Source organism: Loxodonta africana, chromosome 20 (assembly GCF_030014295.1).
Source record: "Loxodonta africana isolate mLoxAfr1 chromosome 20, mLoxAfr1.hap2, whole genome shotgun sequence".
In the NCBI taxonomy this organism is placed as follows: Eukaryota; Metazoa; Chordata; class Mammalia; order Proboscidea; family Elephantidae; genus Loxodonta; species Loxodonta africana.
The window spans coordinates 43,635,432-43,652,519 of NC_087361.1; the positions used below are offsets into that span (position 1 = coordinate 43,635,432).

At 38.9% G+C, this 17,088-nt stretch overlaps 1 protein-coding gene across 2 annotated transcripts in view; it reads left to right on the forward strand.

The window, feature by feature from the left end:
* Positions 1-281: 281 nt before the first annotated feature.
* The window catches only part of NCAM2 (neural cell adhesion molecule 2), a 554,474-nt gene continuing 537,667 nt past the window's right edge, over positions 282-17,088 (forward strand). For both annotated transcript variants that reach the window (XM_010590350.3, XM_064273125.1), the window contains exon 1: positions 282-471. In XM_010590350.3, the coding sequence (XP_010588652.2) occupies positions 417-471 (55 nt within the window). In that variant the 5' untranslated portion in view covers positions 282-416. The remainder of the gene's footprint in view (positions 472-17,088) is intronic.

Consider the following 17,088-nt stretch of genomic DNA (forward strand, 5'->3'; position numbering starts at 1 on the left):
GCGGCGGCGCCTCTAGCTGGTGGTACCGGGGACCGAACCTACGATTCCCAGCTAGCTGCGGACGAATCCTGGGGCTGAGCGCCTCTCGGGAAAGCGGCCGCCGTGCGGCGCGGAGGGATACGCCTCGGCCGCGCCTCCCTCCCGCGCCCCCGCCCCCGCCTCCCTCCCCGCCCGGCTCTGCTGCCGCCTCGGCGGCCGCTGCTGCTGCTGGTGCCGCCGCCGCCGCTGCCTGGATATAGTGCGGCAAGGAGCGGAGCTTGCAGTCACTTTGAGAGGAGGAGCGCGCGGGCTGCGGGCTGCTGGGCACCCCGGGAGCAGCGGCGGCTCTAGCAGAGACGGCCGTGGCAGCGGAAGGTTCTCTTTCCAGGGCTGGACTTAATAACTTTGGGACTGTCCACCAGAGTCACGTCCTGAACATGAGCCTCCTCCTCTCCTTCTACCTGCTCGGGTTGCTTGTCAGTAGCGGGCAAGGTAGGAGTGTGGTGCTTTATTGCCTTTACTTTCCCTCCCCCTTCCACCCAGGCGAGAGGGGCACAGAGGGAGGCACAGGAACAACAACAAAAAATACATGAAAGAACTAAAGTTACAGTTACTATTGCCGTTGTTGTTGTTGTTATTATTTTGACCGTTTTTTTTAGCTGCCCCTAAAAATTGTCTCTGTTTCTGTCGAGTCCCTTAAATTTAAAAGACGAGAGAATATAGATTTGGACGTGGGTCTCAGTGATCAGGAAATCGAAGCAAACTGCTTCTCTTTTTCTGGGATCTCGGCTTCCTCTGGTTTCATTATCAAAAATTGGATAAGTATGTTGGTTGGTGTTTATTAGCAGTTAAATGTGTGAGGTTGGAGCTGGTAAGGGCTCAGTGATGTTTTACAGAAGCAACAAAAACTATCAGGATTAAACTCGTTTGTCAGGTATCTCTGTTGTGTGTAAGGGGTTCTTAAAGACTCTTTTCCAGCCCCGTTTCTCAATACCTCAATTCCTGACCCCGAAGTGAACGATGATGGCTTATTTCTGTTGGAAACTGAGAGGGGCCATGCGTGTTGTAAGAAAACCAAATGGGTAGAACTAGGATGTGTTGCAGTCATTCATTTTAACCCCCTTCCCTTGTTAATATAGCAAGGTTGAAGAATTTTATAACATCGGGTTGTGATTACACCTGTAAGTTTTTTGTTTTTTAATTTTGTCTTGGAGAACGGGTGGGAGGTTTTTTTCTCTTAAAAAAAAAAAATAGCCTGGTATAATAACCTGAGAAAATATTGTGGAAGCTACTTCTGTTTATCTGTATAGAGATAGATACAAATTTATCTTGCTTTGTTTATATGGCACACATTCACGTAAAATATTTTTATAATAAATGAAAGCCTTTGCAACTGTCCGGACAAGTTTGGACATTTAATTGGGGACACAATGCTAAAACATGCTTTGATCAAAGTCTTTAAAGGAAAAAAAAAAAGACAGTCTTTTTGTAATATCTAATAATTGAAAAGAATGTTGTCTTATTAGTGTAGCATTAAATTGTTTTTTGAGAAAACGTAAATTACAAGACAAGTTAAAATATTCCCAAATATTAAATTCTAAGAGGTTCCCCCCCCCCCTTTTTTGGCCGGTTCTGTGGTGCTTCCTTGGTCCAGCAGGGGGTGGTAGAACTCCATTTTTATGTCCCGAAATGGTTATTTCTGCTCTCCCACACTCACAGAGTCCTTCTATCATTCTTCAGCAGGGCTTGACATTTTGGATGGGAAGCCTTCCTTCCTCACCCCTTCTCCTCCTCAGAGCTATAGTGTTAGCGGCTGAGGAAACATGATTGGATGCAGATTTTATGTTCAGAAAGGAAAGGCAAAGACTGGAATATTGCTGTAGTTTGTGAAGTGTCTGAGTGAGGTGCTGCTCATTTTCCCTTGATAACATGGAGTGTGCAATATTTCAGTCTTAGCAAAATTGCGAATATGTCCATCTGAAGCTTAACACTAATCCAGTCAGTTAATTTAACTGCTAATATAGCAAAGCTCAGCGTACACTTAAGCACCACAGATACGGTGCTCTAATTTTTGGGGAGCTGCTGTTTGTGTTTAGTAACTGTTCATTTATAATAGAGACAGCTACTTCTGAAGACCAGAAAGCAGCCCCTGAAAACAGCAGTTATACCACAACCGCAACTACGGAAGTATAGATAGTGGTGAGCAAGGTGGGGACTTAATTGAAAGCAAGTTTACACAGATTTAGGATTATATTGTGACTGGTTTGGAGAAGAAAAATGTCTCAGTTGAGGAGGCTGGGAATTTACCAGTGCAGACGCTAAGCGTGTTGGAATTTGGGGATATAAGAGAAATCTATTGACATTTAAATATTTAGGTTTAAATAGCCCACACAAAGGTGTATCATTTGTCTTTGTATACGTGACATAGATTTGAAATTGTGATTCAGCTAAATTATCAAGAACCCAATGGAATTGAGAATGCAAGGTGGTTATAACCAGGGGCTCTGAGACCTGCCTGCCTGAGGGGGAGCCCATATTCACTGTAATGAATCCAGGAAGGAGAGCATCGTTCTAAAGAAGGATCTCTCTATCTGGTACAATTTCCAAATCCATGACACTTAGAGAGACACATGAGAGGGAACATATCACCTAGCTTGTGTGAAAAGGTACGTGGACTACTTCTCTGCCCTGTATCCTAATGAAGTCAGAGATGCCTGGAAACAGCAGTCCTGATCCAGGAGTCCAATTCCTGTCTCCCCGTGTTTTGTTCTCTAATTAAGGATGCAGCAGCAAGTATCAGACACACCACTGGGAGCGGTTCTAGAAGAATGAATCTAGTGTAACTCCCAATTTTGCTTATTGTTTTGTAAAAGGGGCCGTAGAAAAGCCACCCATCAATGAACCCTGGGCTTGTTTTAGAAATACTAAAACCTCGGGTGGCTGATTTGTGTTTCCAACAATATCCTTGCAGGGATTTTATGAAGCCTGATTGAAGCTCTTGCTTTGGAAAGTGGCGTGCAGTTAGACAGGGGACAGGCAACGATGATGTATTCCCTTTTAAGTCGTCAAAATGTTTTGAACTGCAGCAGGTGACTAGGAGAAAATGACAGAAGTGAAAAACTGACTAACTTAAGTGGATGCCAATACTGTAATTAGCTAACGAGGCCTAATAGTCCTACTTCTGACACAAGACAACGTTATTGTTCTGTTGTATTGAGAGCTTTTTTTTTAATTGTAGCAGAAATCTTTTCCAAAAGGCTCTCATTTCCACTGCAATATTAATATCTCATGAAATAAGGTTGGAGTTTTTCAAGTCTGAATTTTATGATTAGTGGACCAAACCAAAAAAAAAAAAAAACCCAGTAGCTGTCGAGTCGATTCCGACTCATAGCGACCCTGTAGGACAGAGTAGAGCTGCCCCATAGAGTCTCTCAGGAGCACCTGGCGGATTCAAACTGCCGACCCTTTGGTTGGCGGCCGTAGCACTTAACCACTACACCATCAGGGTAGTGGGAGCAAGATACTACAATTCTGTACATTTGCCCTGTTTTTCTTTTATATTCAAAACTTGGTCACAGTCTTTGTCATCATAAATCTCAAGGGATCACTTGAGTCTCGCCTTCACAGCCCATTTGATGTTTAGCTCTTCGCAAATTTGGATTACCAAACTGCCGTCTTTATGGGTTACTTTTCGGAAGCTTTCTTAATTTTTAACATCATGTTCTTCTTTTAAAAAACAATACCGGCGTATGATTAATAAGGATCTGTTACTGGATGCTCAGCCATATAAAATAGAAGTCCAGTTGTAATAAAATAAAATACACGGTGCAACAGAAATCTTCCTCTCTCTTGCGATCCAGTTCAACCATACATGGTGGGAACACTTACCTAAGCCAAAATCAGAGGGTTAGCGAGGGTAAATTGCTCAGCTAATTAGTTAAACCAGGCATCTGCCTACAGTTACTCTTTTGGGTGAAGTGCTGTAAGTCATTGTTGCATAGAGAAGTATAACCCAGTGTAGCTTCTAAAAATAGAGCACAGGTGTGCGGTGGCTACTAGTTTCAAATGGACAGGAGCAATCTCTGTCTTCTGCCTAACTTGTATACTGCCACAGCCTTTCAACCCTGTTTGAAAGCTCTGCTTGAATTTTTTCATGCCAACCTCTGTTTGCAACACTTGGATTGAATGTACTGCACGTTCATTTGCACTTGATAGATGGCACTGGGGTGGGTGGGGTAGTGTTATTGTCAGTAACACGGATTTTCTTCCTTGCTTTATGTCCCCAGAGTTAAGCAGACCATTTTCTCACTTTAGTTTCTAATGCTGAATCAGAGCTCGAAGAGGAAGAAGGGAAGTTGGTGTCAGGCCCCGGGTGTCAGATGAGTCTTTTCAATGACACAGGGGGCCAATGTTCTCCCAGAGGTAATGTCCTTCGAGAGAAGCAATTAATGGAACAAAGGAACTTCATTCAGTACAGGAAGAAAGTCAAACGTCATATAATTTTGTCAGTAAAATGGGCTCTTTTAACAAATAGACCTAGTATGTAATTGGACTGAGAAATGCGCTGCAGAGAGCGAGGCTGGCAACCAAGCCAAACAGTGTGATTTGTTTTTGCCCGTTTCCTTGCGAGGGAGCCTTGCGAGTAGCAACAGGATTGACAGCCTCCAGGCCCTGGAGCTAGTCCTGCTGCCTCTTCTGGTTCTTGACGTTTGAGAATTCATTTTAATTTTTCTGTTGTCAGGGTCATCTCTCGTAGCAGTAAACTTTTGAGAGTATAAAGAAAAGTGCTTGATTAGTGATAGAAGGAGTCTGAATGGCTTTTGTTTTGTTTCATTTTTGGTCTAAAATGAAAATAATCCTCTGGGTGTTGGTGCATACAAAATTAATTTAATTTTTATGCTCTTGTAAAGGGAACGTCATTGCTTTGCAAGTTTTATTGACCTACATTCTAAATTCCTGTGTCCTTTATGCTATCCCAATTATATTGAGGATACGAGTATTTGAAAGGTTGTGAATTAGCTTTAATTTTCCAAATTACATGATAGGGGAACACTTTGAGGTGCAACCACTGCTTTTGTGCTTTTATTAGATGTAATATTCCTGTACTTCATAGCAGCGAGGTATCTTTAATTGTTCAGCAAATAAAAGTGCTTCGATATGGCACCTGTTTTAAATATTTTAATGATTTTCCACTATTCACAATATTTATAATAATGAGGCTAATCCAGAATAGTTATCATTGTACCTAGTTTCACATATTCACTTATGCCATCCCCCCAAACAGTACAAGATGTTTTAGAAAGCCGTGATGTAATGAAACAAACTTCCCGGGTTTTGAAGACTGAAGAGGGGTGATGAGTAAATTGGAGCATATTTACAAGCCTAGTAGTCAACAGATGAGGGTTTGAAAAATTTCAGGTCAAACTTCAGATCAAAATTTTGTTGGCTGCCAACTCTTCAGACAGAGATTGGACTGGACTATAAGACAGAAAATGATACTGGTGAGGAGTAAGGTTCTTGGCTCCAGTAGACACATGAAACTACGTGGGCAGCTCCTGTCTGGAGGCATGATGAGAAGGCAGAGGGGGACAGAAGCTGGTTGAATGGACACGGGGAATACAGGGTGGAGAGAAGGAGTGTGCTGTCTTATTAGGGGGAGAGCAGCTAGGAGTACATAGCAAGGTATGTGTAAGTTTTTGTATGAGAGACTGAGTTAATTTGTAAGCTTTCATTTAAACACAATAAAAAAAAATTTGCTGGCTGCATTTTGTGTATTAGAACTGGTAGAGAAGGGGAAAGAGCATTAGATTTGGAGTCAGAAGACTCTGTTTGACTTTCCTGCCCTACTACTAATAGTCTCTTGACCTTGAAAAAGCAACATAATCTCTAAAAAACATTACTTGTTTATTTGAAAAAATTATATGTGTATGTATATATATATGATTGGTTGACCTTGCACCACTACCTTGAGAAGCAGTTGTAGGAGATAGAAGTAGTCACTGTATAAAATGCCAGCCCTACTACGTTTGACGCTTTTTATGTTTCTACCTTTCATTTGCATACTGATAAATCTGCCTGTGGTTTAAAAAGATCTCGTTTACCCAATTAAAAAACAAAATATACCCTAAACTGTTTTGTGATTAGAAAAAAACTATTGAGGGAAGAGAATGATCTAATTCATTGATGAAGTTAATTCATTCCTCATTTACTCATTCACTGAACATTTATTAAATGCCTACTGTGTCCCAGACACCTCATCAGGCAGCATTATAAGGCACAACCTAATAGGTCGTGTGATGAACAACTCCAGGGGGCGCCATTCATAACCGTAATGCTAGCATATTTATGTTTATTTTCACAGATTTCCAGCAGGTGGCAGTAAAGAGTATTGAGGAATGGGTGGCTTTTTGTATCATAAATGCTTCCCATGGGCATGCACCAGACCCGTTTTAGGGTCTAGGCTGTTTAGGATAGACACACAAGGAGGACAAGTTACTTACCAAAGATCAAATAGAATGTTGAAAGAGCTTATAACTAGAGCTCAGGTCCCCAGAGTCGGAATTCAGCTGTCTGAACACCAAAATGATGCATAGATTTTTAAAAGCTAAACTAACATATCTTTATGAAAACAGAAGACCACATCTTTCTGCCCAGGAGCAGCTGATGAGTTTGAATCACCAGCCATTTGGTTAGCAGATGAGCACTTAACCACTGCACCACCGGGGCTCCCCTAAGGTGTTAGCAACTTAGAATGATAAATATTTTATTTCTACACCATTTTGTCAATCAGTTGACAAACAGCTGTTGAGTCCATACAAGGAATATAATGCCAGCACCTTATAAAAGTACAGAGCTCTTGTTCAGAGTGCTTTCAACCGCCTAATTTAGGATGATCGTGATTCCAGAAGATTATTAGCTTTATCTTATGGATGAAGAAATTCAGGCTCAGAGGAATTATCTGATTTACTTATATCAATCACAGTTAATGGTTATCTGGAATTAGAACCCATATTTTCTGACATCTAATTCAGTTCCTACTTTTTAGTACATAAGGCAGTTTGAAAATTTGTGTGTGTATGTGGGGCATAGCGGTGTTTAGAATTCAAGGTTTATAGTTGAGAAGGCACTGAATATAGATTTAAAAGGCATTGAAGTATGTGAGAGATCAATAACTGTTCAACAAAATGTTGTCAAATTGATAAAATATATGATATGGTTAATTAAAAACTAAATGGCTTAAATATGTCCTTAGGCATTTGGTATCTAGAAAGGTACTAAAATTTGTTGAGTGTTTACAGCTCTGACAGGGAACTGAACAGAGAAACCCTGAGGGAGCAGGAGAGCAATGGGATGCAGACCCCAAATGCTCTTAAAAAGACCAGACTTAATGGTCAGACTGGGACTGGAGGGACTCCGGAGGCCATGGTCCCCAGACCTTCTGTTAGCCCAAGACAGGAACCATTCCCAAAGCTAACTCTTCAGACAGGGATTTGACTGGAATATGGGGTGGAAAATGATACTGGTGAAGAATGAGCTTCTTGGATCAAGTGGACACATGAGACTCTGTTGGCATCTCCTGTCTGGAGGGGAGATGAGAGGGCAGAGGGGCCCAGAAGCTACCCGAATGGACGTGAGGAGAGAGAGTGGTGAGAAGAACTGTGCTACCTCATTAGAGGGAGAGCAATTAAGAGTGTATAGCAAGGTGTATGTACATTTTTGTACGAGAGACTGACATGATTTGTAAACTTTCACTTAAAGCACAATAAAAATTAATGGAAAAAAAATTTTGTTCAGTGTTTACCAATTGCCTGGGTCTGTTCTAAGCACTTTAAATGAAACCAAAAACCAAACCCAGTGCCATTGAGTCAATTCCAACTCACAGCGACCCAATAGGACAGAGTAGAACTACCCCATAGAGTTTCCAAGGAGTGCCTGGCGGATTCAAGCTGCCGACCCTTTGGTTAGCAGCCGTAGCACTTAACCACTACGCCACCAGGGTTTCCCTAAACACTTTACATATGCTTTAATATGTACAATAGTTCTTTATTATTATGCCCCTTTTACACTTGAAGTCTGTGAGGCCTAGAGAGTTTAAATAACTGTGTAAGCTTATTTGCTGTAATAAACAAGGAATGAATTCATGACATTTCCACAGTATAACTTAACCAAGACACCATCTTACCAGTCATTGAGGCAGAGAAGGCTTCAACATGGTGAGAATCAATGTGGAAAATAGCCCAGGGAGAAAAAAAAGTGTGAACACGTTTTATGGAAGGGGGAAGGTGTTCACAGGACTGACACAGCCAACTTTAAGAGTTAAGGCTTTGGATAAGTGAGTTGCTGGACTCAGTTATGGAAATATCGATGGAGGTAGAAGTCAGAAAGACTTTGAGGTCAAACCGAGTTTGACTATTTTGTGTAAATCTTTGGGAGCCATTATTTGAGTGGGACAATGCAGTCTTATTTTGTTCTTAAATCTAGTGACTGTGTAGGATGGACCAAAAAACCAAAACAAACGTGTTGCCACCCTGTCGATTCTAACTTATACCAACCCTACAGGACAGAGTAGAACTGCCCCATAGAGTTTCCAAGGAGCGCCTGTTGGTTTTGAACTGCCAACCTTTTGGTTAGCATCTGTAGTTCTTAACCACTACCCCACCAGGGTTTCCAAGGATGGACCAAAGGAAGGTGAAAAAAAGAAATGATGGTACACGGGACATGGAAGAGTTTATGAAACTTAGTAGCAAGTTCAGTTTGGGAGCTGGAAAGGAAGGAAACGCCAAAATTTTTAGCATAGTTGATAGAATGGCTGTATTTTAATAATAGAAGGAAGTAAATACAAAAAAGTTTCTTTTATTTTTTGCAGTTTTTATTTTATTTATTCTTTTTTTGTTTTGCTACTTTTTAAATTACATGTTAAACTTGAGGGCTCCATGGGCCATCTGGATAGAAATGTCAACAATAAATTTGGAAATGTGAGCTGTTGAACTTTGTAATTTCTTCAGAATCCTGTCTCTACCTTTTTTTTTTTTTAACTTCTGTCTTTATATTCTTTTTCCATCACCATTTGCCCTCCAAATATTATTTTTAGTATATGCCTGAAATTTTGAGTAAAATATCAAGCAAGTAAAATTTGCTTTTGTTATGTATTCCTTTAGATAATTTTCTTAGTTATAATCATAGTTTTTCCCCTGGGGAACAAATAAAAGCAAATCCCACAAATCCCAAAAAACAAAAAAGAATTTTAGTATGGAAAATATAAAGTTGAAAAATTCCCTGTTAGGTTGTAGAGATAAGGGAAGGAACTACTATTTTTGAGCGCCTACACTATACCAGAGGAGCCCCGGTGGCACAGTGTTCAAAGCGCTGAGCTGCAAAGAGAAAGGTCAGTGGTTAGGACCCACTAGCTGCTTGCTCCGTGGGAGAAAGGTGTGGCAATCTGCTTCCATAAAGATTTAGAGCCTTGGAAATCTTATGGGGCAGTTTTACCCTGTCCAGTAGGGTTACTAGGGGCTTTTGTGGGACAGTGCTGTTAACTGAAGGTCAGCAGTTCGAATTCAGCCGGAGATCCTTGGAAATCCTGTGGGGCAGTTCTACTGTCCTGTGAGTTGAAATTGATTTGAGGACAACAGGTTTGGTTTAGTTTATAGGGTCACTGTGTCAAAATCAACTTGACGGCAACAGGTACTCTATGCCAGGGAGTTGTGACGAGCATGTTCATACTCATTGTCTTATTTAATCCTGATAACATCACATTGGTAAATAGATTGAGAGTGTCTGATTTGCCTAAAGCTACAAAGTATGTATTGTAAGATGACACCTAAGTTTATGGCCAGAGAACATCAAATAAATTTGATATATTCTCCTTCAGTCTCATCTGCTATGGTTTGTGATTTTTTGATGCATAATAACCTTATAAATGATTAGTAGATAGGAAGTCTGTGTGCTGTATAATACAAAGAATGTGTTGGTCCATACATGGTTTTCTCAATTCATTAATTTTTAAGTGATCAAGGGCAAGCTTTCTCAAAATTAAAGAGAAGCTTTAGCAACATTTGAAGATCTTAAGAAAAATATGCAAAAATCAACTAAAGTGCTTTCTTTTAGTGCACGCATCCCTTGGTTTAATGGCTTCAAGATTCCTCTTGTTTCCTGCAGCATTGTGTATCTGGCAAAGTTGAGAGTGCAGTTGAAGAAGGTTGGAAGCCATTTTCCCCTGTATTAAAGAGATTTGCTTGTTTATCCGTTGTTACTTCTTAAAGGCTACATGCTAGATCATAGATTTCGTTATAAAGTGAGTATCACTTAGGCCTTACATCTTGAAGCAAGATGAAAAAGTTAAGTGAAAATACCAGTGGAGATTTAACTGTGCTAATATTTTAATTTAGATTGTTAGGGATATTGTTAGTGCTTATTTATGAATTCCTGTAGGATTTGAGTATTTTTCCTCCTAATCCTGTCTTTCTCTGTAAACTATGATATATTTTGCTACACAATTTTGCAGATATCAGGGCTTTTGAGAAATGCAAAAATGGTGTTATAGCAGAAAGGCATGTCACTATTAGTAAAATAAACCAATGTAATGTGGTTAAGATCTACATTATAATGTAATAGGGTAGGTTGTCATTGAAAAAAAAAAGGTAAGAGTACCTCTGCGTTTTGGCCTAAGTATTAATGAAAGGGCTTGTGGATGTAACTTCCATTATTGTTAACTTGTCCAAGTTGAACTCATTTTCTGATACCTCTAATGCTTTTTTTTTTTTTTTCTAATGCTAGATTTTCTAGTTATTTTTTCTGTTTGTTTCCCTGCCTATTTTCTTTTTGATTCATATTCTCTACCAGTCACAAGTATTGAAAGTCCTTCCTGAGCAGGAAAGTTGCATTTTTGTATTCTAACACTAAGCAAGTGTCATTTCTGAGGGAAAAGCCAGTTAGATGTTATATGAAGATTACAATGGAACGTGGGGTATTTGCCATATATTTTGTTAAATTGCATGGCTGCAATTTATTTATTTACTTTTACTTAGATAAACCACTTAGAACTTTCTAATACCAACTGAAGTTAAACATAGTTGCAGTTCCTTTCACTCCTTTTTCATACTCTTTATTACCCTGGTTATTCTGTAGATGATATCCTAGAATTTTACACTAGAAGTCAAGCTTTTGAATTATCAAAAATTTAGTTATTTTTAAGATATTTAACATACTTAAATCCATTAAAACTTAATTTATAGAAATGCATATGTATCTTACACCCTGAAACATTTTGGTTGACAAAGCACATTTATAACCGATTGTCATTGAGTCGATAGTGACTCGTAGCCACCCTGGAGGACAGTAGAACTGCCCCATAGGGTTTCCAAGGAGTAGCTGATAGATTCGAATTGCTGACCTTTTGGATAGTAGCCGAGCTTTTAACCACGGCACCACCAGGGCTCCAACACATTTAAAGTCAACTCTAAGTAACGTATTTGAAATTCCACAATTATTCTGAAAAGTAGATACTATTCTTTTTTAGAACAGTAGAAAATGAACCTCAAAGAGGTGAAATTACTTGCCCAAGAAGACACATTTAAAAAAAATGGGAGGGTCAGACTTGATGTAGATATTTTTACCCTAGACGCAGCATATTTTCCTATTTCATTATCTCTAGTTTTTACCTCAATATATTTTACTCATATTCATGAAGCAATTCTCAAAAATGATTTCTTAGAACAGCACAAGTATTATATCATTTAGGCCCTTCAAAGTTATTGTTTGTCTGTGCTTAGGGGACACAGGCTGTTGATTTAATCAGAGTCTACCTTTCATGTGCATTATCTGAGAATTCCAGACTTGGAACTGTTGATACTTTTGCCTTATATTTGCACAGTTCTTTTGTCTCAACCTCATTGCTTGTTATGCTGCATACCCACCCGCTGTTACACCATTCCTGGAATTCCCAGAACTAGACCCTGTGTGTACACAGCTTGTGGCATTTGCACATTTCCTGCCTTTCTTCCCTGAGCAATGTCTATGTATTTCTTCAAGACTCAGCTCGAGCATCTCATCACTGAAGCCATCTTTGATTCTTTCAACAAATGTATATTTAATGCCTGTAATACACCAGTCACAGTGCAAGGCATTGTAGATTCAATGAAACATGGTAATATCCCTGAATTCTGCATGACAAACGTCATTGTACTCTGTTGTGTCATCCCATGTGCACTTCATGAAAGCAAGGATGTCTTTCCATGCTGGCTTCCCATTGAGTGTGATGGACTTGATTACAGAGTTCACTGTAAATACATATGTGTATTCTGGAACAGAGTACATGCTTAGCAAATATTCACTGAGTGAATATTTAAATAATACCTGGTGTTTAGGGGTAAGCCTAAATGGCTGACTATTTAAAGATATTACTCTTAGTCTTGGGTAATGATTTGGCTTATTGGGAATATACTATGTTTTTGTTTGGGTATTTGTTTACACCACTGTTGTATACATTGTAGACTTTGAATAAATATATGAATGCCTATGAAATAATAATGAGATTACTTAACTGAGGAGAACTAGCAAAGAAGACCTGTGTTATATCTGATCTTAACTCCCATACTGAAAACGAATTAGTCAGGGAATAAAGCAAGATTTTAAACCTGTTTTAAGATTTGTTCTTTTAAAGCCTTAATGCATAGGAGATAGCAATGTAGTTGAGGTTTAAAAAAAAAAGTCTGCAATGTGTAGAAATAAATGAAGGGGTATAATATATTGATGATTGTGTGGCTAAAAGAATTAGATATTGTCAATAGTAAATATCTTATATGTCAATGAAGCAAGTATTTAAAGTCCCCCAAATCAAGATAATCCCCTGTGGTTAATTAAAAGTTGATTATTTAATCAGACTTTATTGAAAACCAATTCTAAGCTGTATATATAGAAAGATAAGTAATAGAAGAGTTGTTCTATTATGATATATTTTCATGGACACTTGGATTTTGTCTGTATTTTTTTTTTTTTTATGCAATGCAATTTAACCTAAAAAATTGACTCTAGTTTGCTACCTCTGTTTTTTCATTATTTTTTGATACTCTCTTGGTCTAGCTTTATCAGTGATAAAAGAATTTAAGTGAATCGGACAGAATATATTATGTATTTATTCACCTGCCAACCATTTCTCCGTGAACATTACCATTATTGTGTTTGTGGCTTTAATGTGAAATGCAGTTTGCAATTAGAATTGCTACTGCTGCTTCTGATTCATCTGTTTTTACTTTTATTCCCCTGTTAAATTCCACGTAATTTTTAATCACTTTGTGTAGCTATCTACGTGAGTTATTTTATTTCAAATCCCCTTCATAAGCGCCACTCTACTTCATTCTCTCTGTGGGAGTTGTCCACTCAAATTCAAAACCAAACACAAGTTACAAAATGACTGTATGCCACCCTTTATGGTTTATGTAAACCTTCACAGTGATATCCCAGATGGATAGGAAGTGTTCATCTTTCATATTCTTTTGCTATTAAAAAAAATAGTACTTGGTGGTACAGAATTCTGAGCCATTATGAAGTACTCTCAGTTGCTAAATGTGTTTTCCTTTCAGTTCCCCACTCCGTTTCCATTATAAGGAAATATTTTATTAAAAACATTCTTCCTCTTGCGTCATGCGTTAGTACAGCAGTTGCTTCATGAACAGTGTCTTCTCCGAGTAGAATCCATCTCTCCTTGCTAGGAAAATCAAAGGATTAGAAAAGTCTTAACAATGGTGGGGAAGGGGACTTATTTATTAGTTAGCTTTCACTTAAGTCTTCTGCCCAGCTGCCTCTCACCTGTACACCTTCCATCTTATTTAAAAGCATCCCCATCTCAGGTGATGTGTGTGGATGTGAATGTGTGATGGCAGAAAAGCAGTTGTAAGAAAGAGTAGTGTCTACCAGGGTTCATGGTGCCTCCGTATCACATTCTGACACCAGTAGAAACACATGCCGGAAGCTAAGACTGAGCGAGAAAGAGAAGTAAATACTAATCGTAATGATCAAATTTGAATCAATCATGGTTTTGTTTCAAGGAAGATGATTCATCAGCCCACAGAGAATGGGGAGGTGAGTGTTGATGCCAGTAATTTGGAGACTGTAGATAAGGCCTGATGTAGTTATCGGCATACAAAGGAAGAAGGAGATGCCAGCAACATAGAATGGTTGCCGACAACCTTGTTTCCTCAGTGAACAGTGTCTGTTTATAAATCTTTGGTGAATTAATTGAACAAAGGAAGAAAACCTGTCAATCGCCCTGCAGCATACTTTAATATGGGTTGCCTCATTTATATATTCACAGACATATAGGAGTTCTGAACTGTTATTTTACAGATGAGGGAACTGAATTTCATAAATGTTAAGTAGCATCTAATAAGTGCAAATAAGTAAGGAGGCGAAATTCAAATTGTGGTATATTTGGTTTTAAAATTCTGTTCATTCTGTTGACTAAAACATGGTCCCTTGAAGTAGCAAGAAATTGCCAAACTACAGACTGGTTTTACTACCAGTGGGTGAATTACCAAATCTTTCACTGACAGAAAAAAATTAATTTGCATGGAGAGCCAGTAGGATTTAGAGATACTATAATGTCAAGGTGGGGCACCTTGATTGTACAGGTTAGTATAATTCACTAAGGACTATGTAACATTAATATTTAAGTATAAACTGTATTTTTAAATGGCTTCTCTTATTTTGAAACACTATAATCATTAATAATTCAGTAAGTCATCAGTTTGTGGTTAACTTATTGGATATTTTCATAATGAAATTACATCCGTTTAGGATGCTTTCAGTAGCTAGAAGCAGAAGAACAAAATCGAAATGGCTTAAAAAATATAAATCTGTTTTAGCATGTAGGAAGGCAATTATAGGCAAGTTTTATTAGTTCAGCCATTCATCATTATCATCAGAGATCCATTTGCTTTTCATATTTCTACACTTCCATACTCACAATTTGACTTCTTCCTTGACTTCATGGAAGAAAGGTGGCTGGTTCAGCTCCTGAAGTTAGGAAAGAGAAATAAGTATTTCTTTTATGGGCTTTCTTTTAATAATAAAGGAAAAATTCTCATATGTCATCGAGTAGTCTTCCCACTCTTCTCCTTGGCTAGACTTGCTTCACATGAACACAAGTAGTTAAGCTCTGGGCTACAAACGGAAAGATTGTTGATTTGAATCCAGGAGGAAATGCCTGACGATCTACTTTCGAAAGGTCACAGCCATTGAAAACCCCATGAAGTGCAGCTCTACACTGAAACACAGTGGTCGCCATGAGTCAGAACTGACTCATTGACAACTAGTTTGGTTTTTGGTTTTTAGTAAGGAAAAATGAAAGGAGAAGAGTGTTGGGTAGGCGGTGAAATGCGTCTGCCACACGAATGTTGGACCGGTCCTTTTTGGCAAAGATTATAAACTATTTAAAACCAAAATGTATTAAGTACTTACAAACCAAACCAAGCTCACTGCTGTCCAGTTGATTCTGACTCTTTAGTGTACCATTTTTACATGTAGTTTTGCATGTGATCTCATCTAATCCTGCCTCAGGAGATTGATTCTGTTTTGTAGATGAGGAAGTGAAGAGATGATGAAAATATTGAATGATTTGCCAAATCCACAGAGCCTCTCAGTGGTGAAGTTCAGAATTGAACCCTGAATGTCTGGCATCGGAGTTAGTCTTCTCTCTGCCACTAACCATTAACATTGTGCATAGTTTAACTATTACTACATTTAAGAATGGTTGTTGTTGTTAGGTGCCTTCAAGTCGGTTCCGACTTATAGTGACCCTTTGTAAAACAGAATGAAACACTACCTGGTCCTGCACCGTCCTCAATTTTTGTTGTGCTTGAGCCCATTGTTGCAGCCACTGTGTTGAGGGTCTTCCTCTTTTTCAGCAACCCTCTACTTTACCAAGCACGATGTCCTTCTCCAGGTACTGATCCCTCCTGATAACCTGTCCAAAGTATGTGAGACGTAGTCTTGCCATCCTCGCTTCTAAGGAGCATTCTGGTTGTACCTCCTGTAAGACAGATTTGTTCATTCTTTTGGCAGTCCATGGTATATTCAGTATTCCTCACCAGTATCACAATTAAAACGCATCAGTTCTTCTGTCTTCCTTATTCATTGTCTAGCTTTCGCATGTATATGAGGCAACCGAAAACAACATGGCTTGGGTCAGGTATGCGTTAGTCTTCAAGGTGACATCTTTGTTTTTCAGCACTTTAAAGAAGTCTTTTGTGGCAGATTTGCCTAATATGATGCGTGTTTGCATTTCTTGACTGCAGCTTCCATGGGTATTGATTGTGGATCCAAGTAAAATGAAATCCTTGACAACTTCAGTCTTTTCTCCATTTATCATGATGTTGCCTATTGGTCCTGTTGTGAGGATTTTTCTTTTCTTTATATTGAGTTGTAATTCCTATTGAAGGCTGTATGTAGTCTTTGATCTTCATCAATAAGTGCTTCAAGTTTTCACTTTCAGCAAGCAAGGATGTGTCATGTGCGTATCACAGGTTGTTAATGAGTCTTCCTCCAATCCTGATGCCGCATTCTTCTTCTTAAAGTCCAGCTACTCTGATTATTTTTGCTCAGCAGATAGATTGAATAAGTATAGTTAAAGGATACAACCCTGATCTACACCTTTCCTGACTTTAAACCACCCAGTATCCCTTGTCCTGTTTGAACGACTGCCTCTTGGTCTATGTACAGGTTCCTCATGAGCATAATTAAGTGCTCTGGAATGCCCAAGAATCGTAGGTAAGGGGATTAGCTTCCTTTCTGAAGACCATGTTCTAGGCACTGTGCTAAGAAAGCTGTAATACTTGGTCTTTTTTAATACCTATATCTACCCAGACCAAAACATTTTTTTTCTCTACTTTATAAATGGGGAAATTATGGGATAGAACAATAAAGTAATTTTCCTGAGGCCACATGCTATGAAATTGCTAAGCTGAGATCTGAATGCAGGCTTATTTTGATTCTGAAGACTTGAGCCTACTACCACAAAACCCTTGGGGCCTGTAATTAAAGTATGGTGGCAGTACTGTAATAGATTTGGAATAAACCAAATTTCATAAACCTGACTAGTCCTCCACGTGCATA